At 37.2% G+C, this 20894-nt stretch overlaps 2 protein-coding genes across 8 annotated transcripts in view; one reads left to right on the top strand and one right to left on the bottom strand.

The window, feature by feature from the left end:
* Positions 1-2127: 2127 nt before the first annotated feature.
* THAP10 (THAP domain containing 10) lies at positions 2128-10139 on the bottom strand (the record flags this gene model as incomplete). Its single annotated transcript, XM_070519619.1, is given in 7 exon segments — positions 2128-2459; positions 2570-2599; positions 2602-2716; positions 5960-6072; positions 6782-6881; positions 9266-9326; positions 9328-10139. Coding segments are annotated over 7 exon segments (1428 nt in total), but the record flags the coding sequence as incomplete, so codon positions are not given.
* The window catches only part of LRRC49 (leucine rich repeat containing 49), a 137880-nt gene continuing 126423 nt past the window's right edge, over positions 9438-20894 (top strand). The window contains exons 1-6 of one of the 7 annotated variants that reach the window (XM_044764625.2): positions 10091-10225; positions 10297-10483; positions 10903-10959; positions 13024-13111; positions 17693-17890; positions 18235-18337. In XM_044764625.2, the coding sequence (XP_044620560.1) occupies positions 17782-17890; positions 18235-18337 (212 nt within the window). In that variant the 5' untranslated portion in view covers positions 10091-10225; positions 10297-10483; positions 10903-10959; positions 13024-13111; positions 17693-17781. Of the gene's footprint in view, positions 10230-10296; positions 10484-10902; positions 10960-13023; positions 13112-17692; positions 17891-18234; positions 18338-20894 lie in introns of all 7 variants that reach the window. The other 6 variants (XM_014848222.3, XM_070498946.1, XM_070498942.1 and 3 more) reach the window with 6 other exon arrangements.

Raw genomic sequence — 20894 nt, 5'->3', positions numbered from 1 at the left:
ATAGAATACATTTAAAATAAATTTGTGTAGAATAAAGTAAATGTTTTTATTGTGACCTCAAATGCCTTACCCATTCTGGTCCTGTACACCACTCCAACCACATCTCGTATCATTCTCTGCCTAGTTCATTATCTCCAGCCACCCTAGCCTTCTTTCTGTTGCTCAAATACCAGAGCACCTGCTGTTCCTATCATCTGCAATGCTCTTCCCTCAGATATTACACAGTTGCTCCTTTTGATCATTCAGGTCTCTGAGCATATATCATATCCTTAGAAAGTTCTTCTCTGATTACCCTACCTAAAGGAGCAAACCCTCTCTTCACCTCAATTATGCTTTAACATTTTGCTCTGCTTTATTTTCTTCAAAGCACTAATCACTATCTGATATTATTAATTCATTTCCTTGTTTATTGTCTGGCTCCCTACTAAAAGGTAAGTGTCAAGATAGCAGAATCTTTGCCTGTTTTGTTCATCAATGTATCCTTAGTATCTAGAACAGTTGTCTGGCACAGAGTATGTTTAATAAGTACTTAATAAATAAATAAATGAAGAATGATATGGGAGGTGTTGAAGTAAATCTAACTTTTTTTCCCTCCATTAAACTCATCTGACACCAAAACAAATTAAGATAATTGACAATGCTTATGTAAAAAGCCAACAGTATTATATAAACTATAAGTTCCTTATGTTTAACTTAAAATGAAGCCAATATTTTATTTTATTTTAAGGTAGTGAAACATTATATAATATACTATAAAATCACGTGAATCAACAAACCAAATATAAATTCTCAATTGGTAAGAGAAAAAACCCTAACTGAACAGGAAAAAAAATAATTAATAAAGTGCTCTTATGGCTGTCAAAGTTGTTTAATATGTGGAAATGAAGTAAACTCATGGGAGTGAAATTTGGGGATGAATGGGCAGATAACATTCATTACATTTTGAATTAGAGAGATGGGCTGTTTCAAAGCTCAAGGGACAGTAGGTACTTACTGATCGTATTTAGCTTCAGAAGATTTATATGCTTAATTTTAAAACATAATGCTCTCTTAAAACATAAAATAGCCAAAGCAGCAGCAATAATAATAATAATGCTTTGTTGTTTACATAATCATTGTTCAGGCTCACAACTTCTATTAATACTTAATTCTATTATTCTTTTTATTAGAATTACACTGTTCAAATTAAGTCAGACATGAAATTAGTTTTTGAAGAAAATCACTTTGGTGTATTATTTAAACCTTCAAGGATAAAACGTATGCAAGTTCTTCCAATCATGCAGAACTAACAAGACATGTGAGGTGTAAAATAGACTTTTATTTTTACTATTCTCCATAGAAGATCAGAGTTATAGTAAGTTTCTTAGAAACCATTGTAACAAATTACTTCATGGTACAAAGTTGCCATAGAAATTTTCCTGGTGAATGGCAGATGGGGCAGCTAAATTTCACATGCTTATTTCCCAAACGTAGAATTCAGTAGAGTGGTATTGATAGAGGAAAACCTAATCCCAGAAATGGGGATATGTTAGAAATGTAATATCTTTTCTTGCATGATGTCAATAATTTCAATCTAAATTAGTCAAGCTAATTGATTTGTTGTAATAGGAACTCATGCAAGTAGATTTCATTAACAAGGTAATCCAACCATACGAAACTCTAACTCTAAATTGATTCCCTTTGAAAATTTTCTGTGAGAGCCATAGCTTCACCAGAAATGCTCACAGGGACTGATCCAGAGATCTAATAGTATTACAAATGAACACACCAATAAACAAATAACACAGAAAATAATAATCAAGAGTAAATGTCCTGGCTTTACCCTAAAATCATTTTATAGTATCAGACTTGGCTGTGTTCACTATTATTGCTCTTTATCTTCACATTATTTAGAAGGAGAGTGGCATTGTAACTCGTGAATGTCAAATAAGTCCCATATGAGTGTTGCTTCTGAACTAAGCTTAAATATTCAAGGCTTAATCTTGGTCTGGAAATGTTGCTATTTAGTTTTGTTTTATAACCTGATTACCACCAAAAAGATAAAAAGAAAAAGAAGGTGAAAGTGGGAGGTGGGGAGGTTTTGGGCAGGATTATCTTCATTATCTTGGCAAGCAGGCAAATTTTTGTCTTAGAACTAAACAAATTTTCTGATACTCAACTGTCAAATTATCTCGAAGTGAAAGATATACAAGAGCAAAGAGATAATTATGTTAGCAAAGATTTGAAAACTTATAGCACATCAAGTCATCTGACGCTGTGTTTTTAACAGATCTCTTCTTTCACCTGCACAGCTATATAAGATTAATCACTCTGCTCACTCTTGATATCCTGGTCTGCATCTGTTTCTGAGTCACTGGAGTAAATGTCAAAGAGAGAGGACGTTCTAGGCCACAATTCACCAGTCTGAGGAGATGCATTACATAGTTGTTTTCCAAACACTTTCACTTTGGCCTGAACACCTGAAAGAGAATAAACACAATTACCTACGAGTTAGACTTTGCTTTTCATTTATCTTTCATATACAAAAGATCAATTCAATTGATCAATCAACTGGAGAATCAAAACATACCCACACTATGGTGAGGGGGCCTTTTCAAGAAATCTGTGTACTTTTATGCACTGGGCCTTCTTCACAGTGAGTAGGTACTGAAGTGACATCATTAGATAGATTATCAGCACGGATTTGTGTTTGTATAACTTCATTTTCACATGTAATCTAAAAATATTAATCAGAGGAGAATTATATCAAAGGTAAACCCACCTTATATGGTTGTATCTCTCGAAAGTTACAAGTAGTGAAAGAGTATAGATAATACTTTTCAAGGTCACATAATAGGAAGGCTGGAATTTGAACCCAGGCAAGCTGGAACCATAGTCCAAGTACTTAAGAACTCTGCCATACTGTTCTTTACTATCTCTAAATCATAAATTACTAAGAATTCTAGTCAAGCAGAAATCTATAAGCTATTAAGCTATTTGCTTACAACTCACTATTTTTTTCCTAAATCAACAGCTGGAAGAGATAATATTACCAGAATTGAATATCACAATAGTAGCCTTATTCTAGAAAGCCTAATCATCACTTTCATACCTTGCAGGGAAATACTTTAATAAAATAACATGATTGGCTTTAATGTTTTTATTCTTGCCTGAGAAAAATTACAATGTGAAATGGAAATTTTCATTTGTGGGGGAAGTAAGAGGTACAAAGGAGGAGGATTTCTAGTACCTAGAAATCATGTGGAAGAGGACAGGAAAAGACATCTTGAAAGTGTAAGAGGACTATGGGAAGAAAAAAATAAGAAGTGATAGAGAAGTGAAAACAAAATTAAAGTGCTTTGTAATTTTACCTCTGGCCCTGGTAGTAGCAACTGCCATGAGACTACTGAAAGAATATGTTAGCAGGCATTTTGGGCTGCTGTAACACAGGCTATTAATACTCAAGTTAAAAGAACTTTGTGAAGAAACTTTTGTGAAGAGCCCCTTTGTAACATGAATAATTACACCTAATATTATTGAGGATTTAAATGAAAATTTAAGTCTTATCTTTATTTGTCCTTATAAAATTATGACTAATTTCCACTGGCTACATCTACTTCTAAGCCAAGCATTATAAAAGTCTAGAATAAGTACAGATTTCTTTACAAAACAGATATACACCTAATAAAACAGAGTTTTAGGAATTATTTAATCAGGGTTTAAAAAATAACTTTGGTTCCCTTTATAACAATATGTTATATCATTGAGTAAAATAGGTACCATAAAGAGAAGCAAAAAAAAAAAATCGTAAAAACTAGCCATAATCTCATCATCCATAGCTAACAAATTTATATTTTGGTACATTTTTTTGTCTTTTTCTATGCATTAAAAAAAATTGGGATGATATGTTTTATAATCTAATTTTCCCCTTTAATATATATGTCATATTTGTATGTTATTAAATATTCTAAGTCATAATTTTCATGGCTGTACATGTTCTATTGTACAGATATACTAATTTATTAAAACAAACCATATTATTGGAAATCTTTGAACATAAATCTTTTGTGCACATATCTGATTACTTCTTCATATTACAAGGTTAAGAGGCAGAATTTCCAGATATGTGTTAATCAACTGGAACATGACTCAAAAGAAAATATTTAGAATGGGGCAGAGAGAGAAAAAAGGATGAAAAATATAGAAAAGATCATAAGAGACTTGGTGGATATGATGAAAAAGTATAACATACACTATTAATTGTAGTCCCAGAGGAAAGGAGAGAGAAATGGGACAGAAGCAATATCTGAACAAATAACATCTGAAAATTTGCCAAAATAGATAGAAGGCATTAAGACATGGTTTTGCAAAAGTACTATTTGTATTTGTCAAGATAGAAACAAACAAAACTGTACCTATGCACATTACAGTAAAACTGGAAAACAAAGGAAAACCTTAGGAGTACTCAGCTAGAGGAAAAAAGTACATTTTGCTCAAATGGGCAACTACAAAACAGAGAAATGTCTAAACTCTGAAGGATATAGAAAGATTTAAATAAAAGGATGTACTATGCTAACACTAACCTAAAGAAAGCTAGCGTTGCTATAGTATTAGCGTGATATCACTAATAACATAGTTCCAAAATACACAACACAAAATTGGTGGAAGATTTTAAACATGCCTCTCTCATAACTAATACAATAAGTAGACAAAAGTTCCATAAGGATATAGGAAATTTAAAGAACATGATTACTAGACATATATGGAACAGTGTACCCAACTGCAGAGCACACATCCATGTCCAGTGCATACAGAACATTTACAAAAACTGACCTCTGTTACTGACCCAATACAAGTTTCAATAAATTTGAAGATTAAATTCATATGTTGTATATTCTCTGGCCACAATCCATATGTTGTATATTCTTTAACCTAGACATCTATGACAAAAATATAATTATAAAACGCTCATATGTTTGGAAATTTTCAAATATAGTACTAAACAATCCATGAATCGAGATAAAACTAAGTGGAAATTAGAAGATATTTTTACACTAAATAATAAAAATATCCTATATCCAAAACTTGTGGGATTCAGTTAATACCACACTTAGAAGGGAATTTATAGTCTTAAATACACATAGTAGTATAGAAAAATTAATTAGGCTTGATTATTTTAGGTTGGAATCATTAACATCATGCAAAAAAGTATTTCACAAAATATTTCTACTGTATCCCCATTTCAGGAGTCAGTTTTTCCTCTAACAATACCACTCTAGCGAATTCTACATTCGGAAAATAAGCCTGTGAAACAGCTGCCCCATCTGACATTCTCTATGAAAATTCTGAAAATCAGTGATCTAATTTCACTTTCAAGAAGTTAAAGGAAGAATAGGAAATAAAAAATTTAAAAGTAGAGGGACCAAGAGTGAAATGTAACGCAGACTGCAGACTTTGGGTGATAATGATGTGTCAACGTGGGCTCATCAGTTGTAACAAACATACCCTCTGGTGGGATGTTGATTGTGGGAGAGGTTATGCATGTGTGGGGGAGGCGGTATACGGGAAATCTCTCTAACGTCCCCTCAATTTTGCTATGAACCTAAAACTGCTCTAAAAAAATTAAGCCTTAAAAAATAATTCAAAAAATACTGAAAATCTTTAAAAAAATTTAAGCACTTGGGCAAAATTTGAAATATTTGATAATTCAATGTTTAGTCTTCACATAAGCAAGTTAGTTATTTATAAAGTATTCTTGTGTGAAATAGCACATCTGAATACGTAAGGATATCCTAGTGTTTAAGTGAAGTTTTCACTTTTTAATAAGTTTGTTTAATAGAAAAACAGATATGAAAAGGTTCATGTTAATCATTTAGCTCAGTAATGTATAAATCTAACCTATCAAGGAGAAAATAAAAGCTGAAAAAAATAAGTAGAGGGAAGGAAATAATAAAAAATAGAAATACATGAAAAAAAATACCAGAGAGCAGGGCTGGTGCGGTTGTGTAGTGGTTAAGTTGCACACTCCTCTTAGGTGGTTAAGTAGGCAGCCCAGGGTTCGCAGGCTTGGATCCTGGGCACAGACTAGCACCCCTCATCCAACCACGGTGGCATCCCACATAAAACAGAGGAAGATTGGCACAGATGTTAGCTCAGCAACAATCTTCTTTACACACAAAAAACCCCAACAACCATCCAGAGAGATCAAAAAGGCAAAGCTCATTCTTTGAAAAGATTAATAAAAATAAATAAACACCTGGTGAAGCAGATCATGGGAAAAATAGACTGAAAAAGCAACAATTACTACAGATCATACAGAACTTTAAAAGGTAAAAGATTATCTTGAATAATTTTGTCAATATATTTGAAAACATATTAAACTGACAAAATTTTAGAAAAATTTATCAAAATGGAAACAGAAACAAAAAACTCTGAATAACCCTACAACTATTTTAAAAATTGAATCCATAATTAAAAATCTTCCCACAAGGAAAACTCCAGGATGAGATGTCTTTTTCAGTGAATTCTACCAAATATTAATACCAAATTTATTAGTGAATATATAATGACAATTTATAGAAACTTTTCCAGAGAATTATAAAAGAGGGAATGACTCCAAATTGGGCAGCATTGTCTTTTTTTTTTTTGAGGGAGATTAGCCCTGAGCTAACATCCACCGCCAATCCTCCTCTTTTTGCTGAGGAAGATTGGCCCTGACCTAACACCCATCGCCATCTTCCTCTGCTTTATATGTGGGATCCCTGCCACAGTGTGGCTTGATAAGCAGTGCGTAGGTCCATACCTGGGATCCAAACCGGTGAACCCTGGGCTGCCAGAGCAGAACATGCAAACTTAACCACTGCGCCACCAAGCCAGCCCCAGCATAATCTTGATACTAAAACCTGAGAAAGCATTTCAAGAAAGAAAAATTATAGACCAATTTTGCTCATAAACACAGACACAAAAATCCTAACTATAATATTAGCAAATTATATTAAGCAACATCAAAAAAGAATAATACACCTTGGCCAAATTGGGTTTACTTCAGCCTTGGAAGTTTGATTCTATATCTCAAAACCAGGCATACATTTCACCACATTAACAGAATAATAAACAAAATATATGACCATTAATAGATTCAGAAAAAGCATTTGATAAAATTCAACATCATTTATGATTTAAATCTGTAGCAAAAACTAGGAATAAAGAGGAATATTTCTTTTTATGATAAACAGCAGCTACAAAAAAAACTATAGCAGAAATCATATAAAATGGTGAAATATTAAAGACTTTCCCTCTGAAAATGGAAATGAGGAAAGGATTCCCCATCACTCCTATGTTCCCCACACTGTCCTGGAGGTTCTAGCTAGTGCAATAGGAAGAATAAGATAAAGCATGAACATCAAAAACTATTTGCAGACATTTTTTAAACATGTAGGAAGTCCCAAAGAATCTATAAATTACTGGAATTAATAAATGAGTTTAACAAGGTTTCTCGATAAAAGGTCAATAAAAATCAATTTATCTACATATATTTATAGAAAATAAAATTTTAAATATTATTATTTATAATAGCAAAATCAAATAGGAATAAATCTAATCAAAGATGTATAAGATCTCTAAATGGAATGCCATAAAATGTTTTTAAGAGAAATGCAAAAACCCAAATAAACGGAAATATACGCTATGTTCATGGATTGGAAGAATCAATATTGTCAATATGCCCTTTCTCCCCACATTTATTTATAAATTTAGTGCAATCTCAATCAAAATACCAGTAGATAATTTGTAGAAATTGAAAAGCCAATTTTAAAATATATATGGAAATTTAAATAGCCGCAAATAGCCAAGACATCCATGAAAATGAATAAGATGAGTTAATCAATGGATATTAATTCTTAATTTAAACTACAGTAATTAAGACACTGTGATAATGATACAAGGATAGGCAAACAGACAAACAGAACAGAACAGAATGTGGAAATAGCCTTATATGTATACTGACACGACTTATGATGAAGGGGTTCAGAACAAGCCTCCCCAAAATGTGCCACTTTGGCATGTGGACTATTTAGAGCTGAAGGCAATCAAGACCTAGCCAATTCAAGAAAAACTTTTACCTCTCCCTTGACACTTAAAAGAATTTAGATAGGGGCCCTGGCCCAGAAAGAGAACTATTACCAGAGAGAACTTTTCTTTTTTTTTTTGCTTTTGTTTTTGAGGAAGACTGGTCCTGAGTTAACATCCATGACCATCTTCCTCTACTTTATATGTGGGACGTGTGCCACAGCATGGCTTGATAAGCAGTGCATAGGTCATGCCCAGGATCTGAACCAGTGAACCCTGGGCCACCAAAGCAGAGCATGTGAAGTTAACCACTATGCAACTGGGCTGGCCCTCAGACAGAACTTTTTATCTGAATGACCTATCTGTACGGCAGGGCAAACATCTAATTACCAAACATCTACCCTACTTATTGTCCTGTGAATTACCCTCCTCCCCTTTGAAGTCCCAGGCCACTATCCCATTCCTCAGCTCAGGATGGCATAAAAGCCCCAACTGCCTGACTTGCCCTATGTCTCATATTCTTATGGGGTTTCTCTATGTGTGTAATTAAATTTGTTTTTCTCCTGTTCACCTGTCTTATGTCAACTTGATTACCAGACCAGCCAAAGAGCCAAGAAGGGTAGAAGGAAAAGTTTGCCTCCCATACAATGACAAAGTTAACACTGCAAGGTGATGAGGAAACGCTAGTCTTTTCAATAAAAGATGCTGAATCAATTGAGTATATCTGGGAAAAAATGAAACTTAAATTCTATCTCATATCATACACAAAAATCAATTCTAAATGGGTTGTAGGGGGCTGGCCCTGTGGCCGAGTGGTTAAGTTCGCACGCTCCGCTGCAGGCGGCCCAGTGTTTCGTTGGTTCGAATCCTGGGCGCGGACATGGCACTGCTCATCAAACCACGCTGAGGCAGCGTCCCACATGCCACAACTAGAAGGACCCACAACGAAGAATATACAACTATGTACCGGGGGTCTTTGGGGAGAAAAAGGAAAAAATAAAATGTTTAAAAGCCAAAATATCAGTTCACTTCACTTCTTGGTGAACTCTTCCCATCTCTAGAAATGAACACTCTTTAGATCCAATTGAGTCATAACCTAACCTGTGTATGGTGATAGGGCTGAAGTTTGATTACCTCAAAGAAGTCTAGGAAGTTTTCTTTAAGATGGGAAGTGGGGAAGAAGATGGTAGTGACCAGATGCAAAGTAAGTGTAATCAACGCTTAAAGGGAGGCCGCCTGCTCGGTCTCCCTCTTCTTCCGCCTTGGGTGCTGAGGAGGCCCCTGTGCACGGTGGGCACGGCGCCTGCTACGAGCCTCGGGCGCTGCGAGAAGGCAGGCTCTTCTGGACAATCGGAGACGTCAAAGCAGGCGGGAGCAAAGCGGTCCGAGCAGATGAGCGAGGGCTCACTGCCCGGCACGCAGTGGAGCGGCAGCCGCCGCACGGCTCGGTCCTTGGGGAAGCGGAACAGCGACTTCCCGGACTTGGGGGTGTTGCCGCAGAGCGGGGCCACGCGGCGGGCCGGCAGGACGGCGGACGAGCCGGGATCCCCAGGCCCCCGCACGCCCGCGCTCCGAGCCGCGGCCGGGGGAGGCGGTCCTCCCTTCCCCCGTCCCCGCCGCGTCGGGCCGCTTTCCTCGCCCTGGCTCCGGCCCCCGGAAACGCCGACCTGGGGCCCCACAGGCGACGGTACCCGAGTCTCTGATAGCTTCCTCCCCGTCCTCGTCGCAGTTTTCCCCAGAGAGCAGCCGGCCGCAGGCAGCAGGTTACGAATTTCGCGCGGCCCGAGCCGAGGTGGGCCGTAAAGAGGAACGAACCGGAAGTGGTGGTTGTCACGGCTACCGAGGTGGCCAGCCTCTTCCCGGTCTTCTCCTCGTCGTCCTCCCACTCTGTTTTTATGAGGCCAGGAAAACAGAACGAGGACGTGCTCACGCACCGGGTGCCCCCAAATATAGCCAGATGCGCTAACGGCTGTGTTGGCCGGTTGATTTGGGAGAGGACCAGACCGGAAACGGTAGTTTCCATGGTAACCCCTGAGCGGGTTACCTGGGAGATGACCCCTTTCGGCCTCTGAATTTCTGCTGTAGCGTCGCTTCTAAGGCAGATCCCACCGATCTTGGACTGTCTCCTACCATGATTCCCGGGAAATACCGCTCCGTTTCTGGCCGGGCTACGAACAACGTAGGTTGGGTCTCCTGCTTTCTCTTTTTTCCCATTCGAATCGTCCTTTCTGACTGGCGTCTTTGTCCTAGGTGTTGGGCTGTAATATTGGGACCAGGACCGCTGAGTCTACTCAAGCTATTGTCTGACCGAGGCTTGAGATTCGTGGACTGACCAAGGCACTTGGAGGGCATTTAACATTGTATGATGGGTATTCAAAGTCTTGTCCAGGATCTTGGCTTCCCGGAAGGTGGAGCTGGTCTGCTGTGAAAGGCTCAGGTTCATTTAAATTCCTTTAACCAGTCAATTTCTTTTTCTTTTCTTTTCTTTTTTTTTTTTAATTAAGGAAAGAATTTATTATTAACAGACACTCCCACCCCCTTCACTTGTCCCATTGAGATATTACTTAGACCTGAAATGGCAATGTCAAAAGCCTGACGTGATGAGTAGAGGGTTAAATTGCTGCAGACATTTTGGAAAATGAATCACAGTGAAACCTTTTAATTCTTGGTTGCAATTTTATTGTTTTCAGCAAATCCTCAGAACATGATAATTTACCAGAAATAGAGAAAAGCAAGCATTCTGTTTTATTCTAATTTTTTGTTATGTCTTTATCTGTATTATTTTGGGGAAGAATGTGTGTGTGTATGTGTGTTTAAGTTAAGAGCATATTTTATGGTTTAATTTTTACATTGCAGGTGAACTGTGGGCTTCATCTGGTTATTCAAACATCATCGCTTCCTGAAAAAAACAAAGTAAGATTTCAGCAGATTTGTATTTATATTGAAGATAAGTTGTTTTGTATTCTACACAAATAGTATGATATAAAGAGTAGAGTCTGACTTGGACATTTTAAGTGTATTTACTTTGGTCTCCAGTATGAAGCTAATTTTTATGTTCTGCCTACATAAAACCAAAAACCCTTTTTTAAGAACTGAATCTTATTTCACCAATTACAAGAGGTAAGGTTTTTTGTTTTTATTTTTGTTTTTTTAACATTTCTTAAATGTGGATCCTTCTTAAAATTGATGGCACATAATAGTTTAATTGGGAAAGTTTCTTCTTTCTTAGTAGTGGGTAAAATGATGGTATGTCTTACTACTGATGGAATCTTATAGTAGATAAAATATAATAATTTGGGGGAACATATCTACACATCCCATTTAAAATCAGAGAAGAAAAATAGATTATTAGTGGAAATATATTAGGCTTAATGCTCTTTAGAAGTTAAAATATGAACATGAGATTCTCTTTTCCCAATTTGCCCATAATATCCCTTGCATTTACATAATTTCTGACTTTTGACTTGATTTTTTAGATACACGTGTTTTTCTTTCCCTCCTGTTTCACCTCGGTGCTCAAACATACTCACGCACCTCCTATACAACTGTGTCTCAAGACACAACACAACTTTTTCTCCTTTGTCCAAGTTGGACTCCTCCAACCATCACAACTCAGTTTTTTTCCTAAGAAAATTGTTAAATAGATGCCACTGGAGGAGCTCTATAGTGAAGGGCAGAGTTTACAGAGAACAGCATGAAAGGAGGGGCGTGAGGAGGGGCGTGAGGAGGGTGGATCAAAGGACACCATTAGTCAAAGAGGCAGCAGTTGATTACATGAAGTATATGAAAATGAACACGTGGAAAACAGACCATTTGGTCATCTTGAATAAATAGCGTATAAACAGCAAATAATAAAAATTAATAAATAAGTAGCATATATAGAACAAATAAGTAAATAGCAAATAAAGAAATTGAAAATATTCTTTATTATAATTGGACGTAATGGATTCCCTCCAAAGCTTTGCTAATTGATTTCACTGGACAAATCCTATTCTACCATTAGAATGTGTTTCTAGGAACTATGTGCCTCATCCAAGTTCTTTCCAAACTGTTCATTTCCTCTTGTGTGGACATATGTTCTGAGAAAATGCCTTTAGCTAATCATAAGACTAATCCTAATCCTAATCATAAGGATATAATGCTATTGGAATGTTTATAGTATGGATGAATCAGAAGCGTCATAATTCTTTTAAGATATGTATTTAGGGTTTTTTTTTTTTGTGGCTAGTCATGAGAAGTTGTTTTGGGTTTTTTTCTCAGTCCCCCATCAAATAATTTAAAATCAATTTGGAGAAAACTCTTCTCATAGGGTGTAGATATCCAATTTTATTATGTTATAGTTGGACTTTTAAAGGAATCCTAATGATAAAAACAAGTGATTTTTTTCTTAATAGAATTTGGTTTCTATTGTATGTTTTTGCTTTTGTTTTTGAGAAAATGATTCTTTTATTCACTGTATTTGTGGTGAGGGTATGGAGGAATTAGGAGTGCCTCAGATTGGAGGATGGTTTCATTTGACCTCATGAGATTGACTCTGATTTTTTGTGTGTGTGTGGTAAAAAATGCATAAAACATAAAATTTACCATTTTAACCATTTTAAATTGTACAAATCAGTGGCATTCAATACACTCATAATGTTGTGCAGCCATCACTACTATCTAGTTCTAGAACTTTTTTTCACCCCAAGGGAGTCCCTGTACCCATTATGCAGTCACTTCCCATTCCCCCTCCGCCACCCCCCCGGTAGCCACAAATCTGCTTTGTGTCTCTATAGATTTTCCTATTAGCGATATTTCATAAATAGAATCATAGAGTATGTGGCATTTTGTGTCTGACTTCTTCCAATTAGCATGATGGTTTCAAGGTTCATCTGTGTTGTAGTGTATATCAGTTATTGTATGTTATTTTATAATTATCTTCATTACTTATTGTTAAATTCTTCTCCAAATATTTTTTCCTTAAATAATGTTTTTTAGGTTGAATTCAAGCTACATAAAGAAACACCATCATTCCCTGGTCGACTCTTACAACATGACCTTGAAAGAAACTACTCAAGTAGGCAAGGTATTGTCAGTGAGTAGAGACCAGATATGGTTTATCGTCTCTAAGTAATATTGTTTAATAATGTTGAATTTCTAGATCCAAATAGACTTGAATTAAAAATGAAATGGTTCATTGGTTACCAAGTTGGTTTGATATTTGTTTAAATCAGAATTGGTTTTATATACACAGCATAGTAGATTATTTCCAATGCAGAAAAATTTATTGTATTTTAGTTTAGGAATTGGCTATGCACAAGAGAGTGGGAGAGAATCTTCCAAATACTGTATTAAAACTAGGAAGAATGGCTAATTAGTGAAAGTAAGAGGATAGGAACACAGATCTTTAGGAAATACGGGAACAGTGGAAAGAGTGGAAAGTCAGGAGTAGAAAGAAACAATCCCTTTCCCTTACTAGCACATAGAGTTATAGATATTTTATATCAAAGGCCTTAAACTTTAGTGTACATCACCTCTGATCTTGTTAGAAGAGCAGATTTTTAGTGCTCCCCTTCCATTTTTCCCCTTCCCCATTCTGATATTGTAGGTCTTGGCTGGGATTTGAAAGTGTGCATTTTAATAATGTCTCTAGTGATTCTGATGGATGTGGTTTGTGGACCACCCTTTTAAAAATACTGCCTTATATGATCTGGTTATATTTCTGACACGTATTTTTTATTTCAAGGAGAAATTTCCTTTGGCACATTTGAGTTGTTACTGAGTTGCTAACAACTGTTGGATATCTGTAACGTGCTGGTGTTAAGCACTACAGCATCCTTACGTACAGTGCCATCGTCCCCCCCTGGGAGTTTGTATGGGAGGGCTGATTGGTGTAGGCCTCTTTGGATTGTTCGTCTCATTAGTGCATGAACATATGGTGGTTTTGAATACCGATTAGTTTCCCCTTTTTGTTTTGTTACTTTTGGACCTTCCTCTTGGGCCCATCTAATCTGACATGCCTTTTCTCGTTCCTGCATCCTACACTCCTGTCTTGGCCGATTGCCGGACGTGGCATCGACCTAACTGCAGTTTTACAATGCAGTTTTACAGCGCCTGTCTTCCCTTCTTTGGTTCAGTTCAATATTTATTGAATGTGTTTTATGTGCCAGGCGCTGTTTTAGGCACAGAGTTATAGAAGTGAACTTCGAAATTCTCAACTAGGATTTTTTATGTTTGCATTGTGAATTTTCTTCACATTTTTAATAATAATACCTTAAGATTCTTTTCTAAATCATGAATCAGATATTTTTCACAAGCTTTCCTTGAGTCAGAGAAGGAAGTTGGTGTACAGATTTGTGGTTGGCTGGCCAGGTAAATTTATTTAAGTGGTAAAGTACGTATTACTAGATATTTGCCAGTAAGGAATAGTATGGAGGCACTGAATTTTGTGAACCTGAGAGATGAATAAAGTCTTATACATAAGTAATGACCTAGAAAATACAAATGAATTCTTCAGGGAAAAATAAACCTAATTTTTTTTTCATTAAAATATTTTATTAAAAATCATTTTCTGTGATAGACTACTCATTTGTACCTGATTGTTTCCAAATGTGCCTCCTCCATAGTTCCAGGCAGTTTCATGTAAAGAAGGCCACACAGCTTAGAGCTATTTTCTTGACTTGTGTACTCGCTATTCTACCTCTAAAGGCATAAAACTGGAAAAATTATAAGTGGCACTTTATCAGGAAAAATTTGGGGACCTCTCATAAACTGCATCCTAATACCCAATCATTGTAATTAATTTCATTCCACTTTTAATTTTTCTATGTTTTTCAAAATTACTTGAACATTTATAATAGCTTGTCAGTATAAATTAACCAATGGTACTCTCATTCCAAAGTAAAAAAAACTTGATGTTTTAGTTTGGCTGATTAGTCCAAAACTTGGTATGTGATTTCCTTTAGGCTTTTTAGAATATTGTTAAGAGTTAATCCCTCTATCTTTGAGATTTTGTAAGAGCCGGATACTCTAGGGAAAACTACACAGTAAAATCTCAGTTAACCAGACCTTAATTGATTGAATTGCTTAATTAAGAATTCCAGAATGTGGGTATAGAAAGGAAGAGACAGTGCTTGACTCTTAAAATCATGATAAATCACTGGAAAATCTAGAATCAGGATATTGTTTACCAAAACAATCTCAAAGATAGCACTGAGTGGACACACATTTATTGCAATGTACTATATCAGCCAGCCAGCCAGCAAGCCATTCACCCATCTGTCTGTCCACCCACCCCTCCATCCATCTATCTGTACGTCCATCCACTTACCCATCCATTTACCCACCCACAGATGGATATCTGTGTATCTAAAGTGCAGTACCGTGACGATTTTTACCAAATGTATTCATATGCTGCTTAACACTGTGAGATCCTAATTATGAAAGAATTCATTCAGCATTTTTATACTAAAATGCAAGAATTTCTGATTTTCTTTTTTAACAGAAATAATATATACAAAACAGATTTCCAATTAACTCAGTAAATTGGAAAATCAATTAATTAATTTAGTGATTGGCTACTGAATTTAGATTTTACCAAGAATAGAAAGAATGTAAAGTGAGGTCTATCTCTCAAGGAGCTTATGAATTTAATTGAGAAGACAAGGGCTACATATCTGGTAAGTTAAATAGTCATATACAAAATAAGCAATTAACAGAGGAAATGTTTCAATTAAAATTTTTCCAGGGACTGGCCTGGTGTCGTAGTGGTTAACTTCCGCACACTCCACTTTGGTGACCTGGGTTTGCGGGTTCAGATCCTGGGCATGGACCTACACCACTCGCCAGCTGTGCTGTGGCAGCAACCCACACACAAAATAGAGGAAGACTGGCGCAAAGGTTAGCTCAGGGCAAATCTTCCTCAGCAACAAGAACAAAATTTTCCACGTAGTAAGGTAGTTTCATCCCACATATATATTTATGTGGGTGTTCATTGACCATTCTGTAGTCATATATGAACACCCACATATATATATATATATATGTGTATGTGTGTGGGTATTTGATACACACATATATATATATGTGTGTGTGTATATGTATAGGTATTTATGTATCCACATAAATATGTCAATGTTTCAACCACAGATCACTCTAGTTCCCAGTCATTTAGAAGATCTTGTTTCTAGATTTTAAGGCTTTTCTACCTAATCATTCTTATCTCTTGCTATTTATTGTTAAGATGTATATCACACTGATTGTGATAGTAAACTCATCATGTGGATAGTGGTTATGACTCTGTGTATAATAAGTGCTGAAAAATGTCAGAGTAAAATTCCTGTATTCACTGAGTGTAAATTAAATTTATTCTTCAGTTATTACCTTTACATCTCAAATCTTCTAATGTTTAAATCTGCCTCTTGAATTGAGAATTGGCTTGAAGACTTAACAAAATAATTCAAAAAACCTAACTCTGATGCTAACAAGAGAAATTGAGTTTATCTATTATTTGCAGTTTTTCTTTTATCATCTTTAGCTGACCAGTTAATTTTAATTGGTTAAAGGTTTTTGTTTTGTTTTGTTTTTTTAACCCTCTGATTTTTGATTTCCACATCGGTTTACTGAATCCTGTTTCCTTGGGTATCCTGCCAGCAGCTGGTCACGTCACAAGACCGGTTCATTGGTGAACATGATGTCAATTCAGAACGCTTGTACTCTAGATCATCATTATCAGTTATCTTGATACTTCATGATATTCAGAAAAGTGGGATGTGAGCACTAATTATTTTGTTGAAAAATCTAAGTGTGTGATACTTTGGTTTACGCCCTGCAGACCTAGAGAAGCTAGCAAATACGATTACTTTGCAGCTCATTAATATGGTCTATATGGAACTTGATTTTAAGTTGTCGTCATGTTGTCTGACGGCCTCCCAAAGAGTATGTTAGCTTCCTAGATTTAGTTTCATCTTTTCACCTCATTGTTCAGTTTAAGCAGCAGAGTTCTGTGGCAACCTTAGGTTCTACTTTACTGCTCATTGCTCCCCTCAAGCACTTTAACGTCAATTGCTGCTTTCAGGAGATTTTTCTCTTTGTAGAGGAAAATACAGTAGATTTCCTCTGGTGTTCAAACTGTCACCTTTGACCCATGACTCAAATCTTACCTAATTTCTGGAATTTCCTAGCATTTCCTCTTGACCATTCTATATTCTTCTGGGTCTTTAGAATACATCTTAATATCCATCTCCCCAAAACCTGTCTGTAACCATCTTCATTAAGTGAAGGATAATCAGATACACTTTATATGTGAATATATAAACAGGTATTTTTTATTCTTCATTTTATGTATATTGTTCTGTATAGTTTGTTAATTTCATATGTGTTTGTCCACTAGATTGAAAGCTACTTAATGGCAGGGACAATATCTAACCAACAGCCTGTAAACCTCATAGGAGTGTCATATACCCTGTGGACCCTAACTACAAATGTACAACATTTAGTGACATTCACTTTGGTCTCTGCAGTATTCTTTACTCATGGCAGCTGAACATACAAAGAAAACGTGATGACACGAGGTTTACATTTGTTATCCACAAGTACTTTCTCTGTATTTCCTGTAGCAAAGTCATGTATTGTGTAGCTTTGTGATAAACTTTTTGATATTTTGAAGGAGATGGAAGAGTAATAAGCCCTTCGCCTCGTAATAAATCATCATGCATCTCATCCACAACAAACGTGACAGAACTATGTGGGCTGGAAATGAAAACTACCACGAGCTCCTTATCAGCATTTGGAGATTCTTCCATTCAGACACCTTCAAAGTCCAGAATCCGGCAGGGCTGTCATAGTGCTGGCCCCAATGTATCTGGTAATGAGGGACTATCATCTCAGTTATAGGAGAGTTAAAACTTAGTAGTAGGAGTCAGGGTTCTAAAGGGATAAAGATAGCACTAGAGTAGTGCTGTACTTACAGGGCCAATCTCTAAGGCAAGGGAAAACTTTTTGGCACACACAGAACACATGGTTTAGGTTTGAGGAGGAAAGAAGCAAACTCGAATTTAGCAATTAATTTCAAATATGGAGAGCTATGGAAAGTATGCTTTCTAGCAAAGATATTTGTATGTGCCAGAGCCCTCCAAATATAAGATGACTTTAGTTTCATGATTTTAAAGGTTTTTCTTAATCAAGTAATTTGTATATCATTTTTAATAGGTGATCATATTAATTTGGTGAGCTCATCAATGCCATCATTTCCTATTCTCCAACGTTCTTCTGAAGAGAAAATTCTTTATTCAGACAGGTTGACCCTAGAAAGGTGAGGACAATTTATTTTCTTTTATTTTTTGACTAGATAATACATAGACATGGTACAAGATTTGAAAGGTACAGAAGTCTCTCTCCCTCCTCTCGTTCTCCAGCTGTATAGTTCTCCTGCCTAGGTATAATCACAGTTACCAATTTTTTATTTATCCCTCCAGGGGTATGGGGAGGAATTTTATATCTATATAATATAAAAGAACTTGACAATACTCTGAAAGAGCTCTATAGCAATTCTAAAATATGACATTGTTGGAAATGGATTTTAGGATAGAAAAAACTTTCTGATACAGTCCTCACACAGGCTTCTGGGCCCTAGCCACTCGAGTTCCCTGTTACCTCACTGGTATCATCTCCTCCTAATCTCTCCTTCACTCACTCTGCTACAGCCACATCTGCCCCCTTGTTCTCTTTGAGTATATCAAGCATGCTTACACCTCAGGGCTTTTGCACTTGCTGTTACCTCTCCCTGAATGCAGTTCCTCCACAGAGCTGTAGGCACATTCCCTTACCTTCTTTAGGTATTTACTGAAATGTCATCATCTCAGGGATGACCTTCCCTGGCCACCTTCTCCAAAGCTGCAACCCCTTCCACCCTGACAGTCCCCAGTCCCTCTTCTCTGCTTTATTTTTCTTCTTAGCACTGTCACCCTCTAACATAATAAATATTTTACCTATGTTTGTTGTCTGTCTCCTCCTCCTAGAGTATAAGTTCCATAAGCACTGGGAGTTTGGTTCAGTTCTGCATCCCCAGCACCTGGAACAGAGCCTGGCCCAAAATAGGCTCTCAATAAAAGGTTTTGAATTTAGGACTTGGTCCCCATCTTTAAATCTGGAAGGTATCTGCAAAAGAATGGTGGATGAAGGATCCCAACCCTACCTTAGTGTATAACCAGCAGAGAGACCACCTCTGCTGTGCGTACCTTTAGCTTACCAGTGCGCACCTGACAGCAAATTGTTAAGCAAACTGTGTAGCTTAGATGCGCACACCCGACAGCGAATTGTTAAGCAAACTGCGGAGCTTAGCAGCGCACACCCGACAGCAAATTTTCATGGGCCATTTGTGTTTGTAGGTTGGGAAAAAGCTCTCTGGAGGGTATATGTTGTTTTGTGGACAAAGTAACACTTGAGGGCAGTATCTCTCATGACATCTTTGCAGTATTGTTGGTTTTTGAGATTGTAATCCTAAAATTTATAGCTTCCACAAAACATTTGAGGGATTCTATAGTAATTTTAATCTCAGTCTTTAAAAGTCCAGCTGAGAACAGTACCTCAGCCCTTCAGTTTCATGTTACTTGACACTAACAGGAGCCAGTATTTGTGAGACCGTGACGTCAGTCGTCAGGCACTCGTGTTGTAGCTTGGGGGGACTCAGGCAGTTGTGAAGAGGGTCCTGGGCACTTGGCCTCTGGGGTAAAGACGCGGACTTTGATCCGGCAGAGACTTGTTTACCCAGGAAGGTCAGGACCAAGATAACCGACTCAGCTTCAGAGGCTGGTTGTGAAGCGACAGGATCACAAAGAAATCATAAGCTTAGGCATAATTTGATCAGTACCAGGATATACAGTTGAGAAAGTCGGGCTAGCAGCAGGGCACTGAGGGATCATTACTGAAAAGGCAGTGCGTAATGGTAGTGATTTTCAAAGGTGGATCTGCTATGCTGGGCAGCTCCTTAGCCAGGAGACTGAAGGGTCAAGAGTAGAATCCAGGGCCTGCCCAGTGGCACAGCGGTTAAGTGCACACAGTCTGCTTCGGCGCCCTGGGGTTCACCGGTTCAGATCCCGGGTGCGGACATGGTGCCACTTGGCAAGCCATGCTGTGGTAGGTGTCCCACATATAAAGTAGAGGAAGATGGGCATGCATGTTAGCTCAGGGCCAGTCTTCCTCAGAAAAAAGAGGAATATTGGCAACAGATGTTAGCTCAGGGCTAATCTTCCTCAAAAAAAAAAAAAAAAAAGAGTAGAATCCAGCCCTGAGAAGATTCTAGATGCTTGGAAGAGCTAGCCTCTGGCTGTTCTGGGAGTTGGGGTAGGCTTGGCGTACCAGGATGGCAACCTATCAGCACCAAGTAGGAAATACAGAGGCAAAAGCGTTGTCCAACAGACATGTCAGTAATGGGGTGGGAAGTGTAGCAACTCAGGGGTTTTGTAAGCATAATCAACTCCCCTTGAGAGCACTGGCTTATCTGTGTTTGCTTGCTTGCTTTGATGGACGGCAGGGACTTATGGGGTTATGGTGTGGACAAGTGAGCCTTGGAGCTGGATCTTAGACACTGGATTTGGAATCTAAGAAAGTGACTTTATTTCAAGCTATAGCAGCTTATGTAAGAGGAGAGTTAGAGGTTATTTTCCTAACTCAGTGATGACTGACTCAAGAATTGGATGAACTAGAATCTGGGGGTATTAGTAAGTTTAGCTATGAGAAACAGACGAAGACTGAAGCAGGAAAAATGAAACAATTTTTTTTGCTAAGCTGATGTACAAAGAGAGAAATTTTAAACTAGAATGCTTACAATTTATTAGTTTATAATTTATAAAACAGAAGCACCAAATGTG

This window comes from Equus asinus, chromosome 2 (assembly GCF_041296235.1).
Source record: "Equus asinus isolate D_3611 breed Donkey chromosome 2, EquAss-T2T_v2, whole genome shotgun sequence".
In the NCBI taxonomy this organism is placed as follows: domain Eukaryota; kingdom Metazoa; phylum Chordata; class Mammalia; order Perissodactyla; family Equidae; genus Equus; species Equus asinus.
The sequence above is the reverse complement of the archived record's forward strand: the minus strand, read 5'-3'. Positions and strand labels throughout refer to the sequence as shown.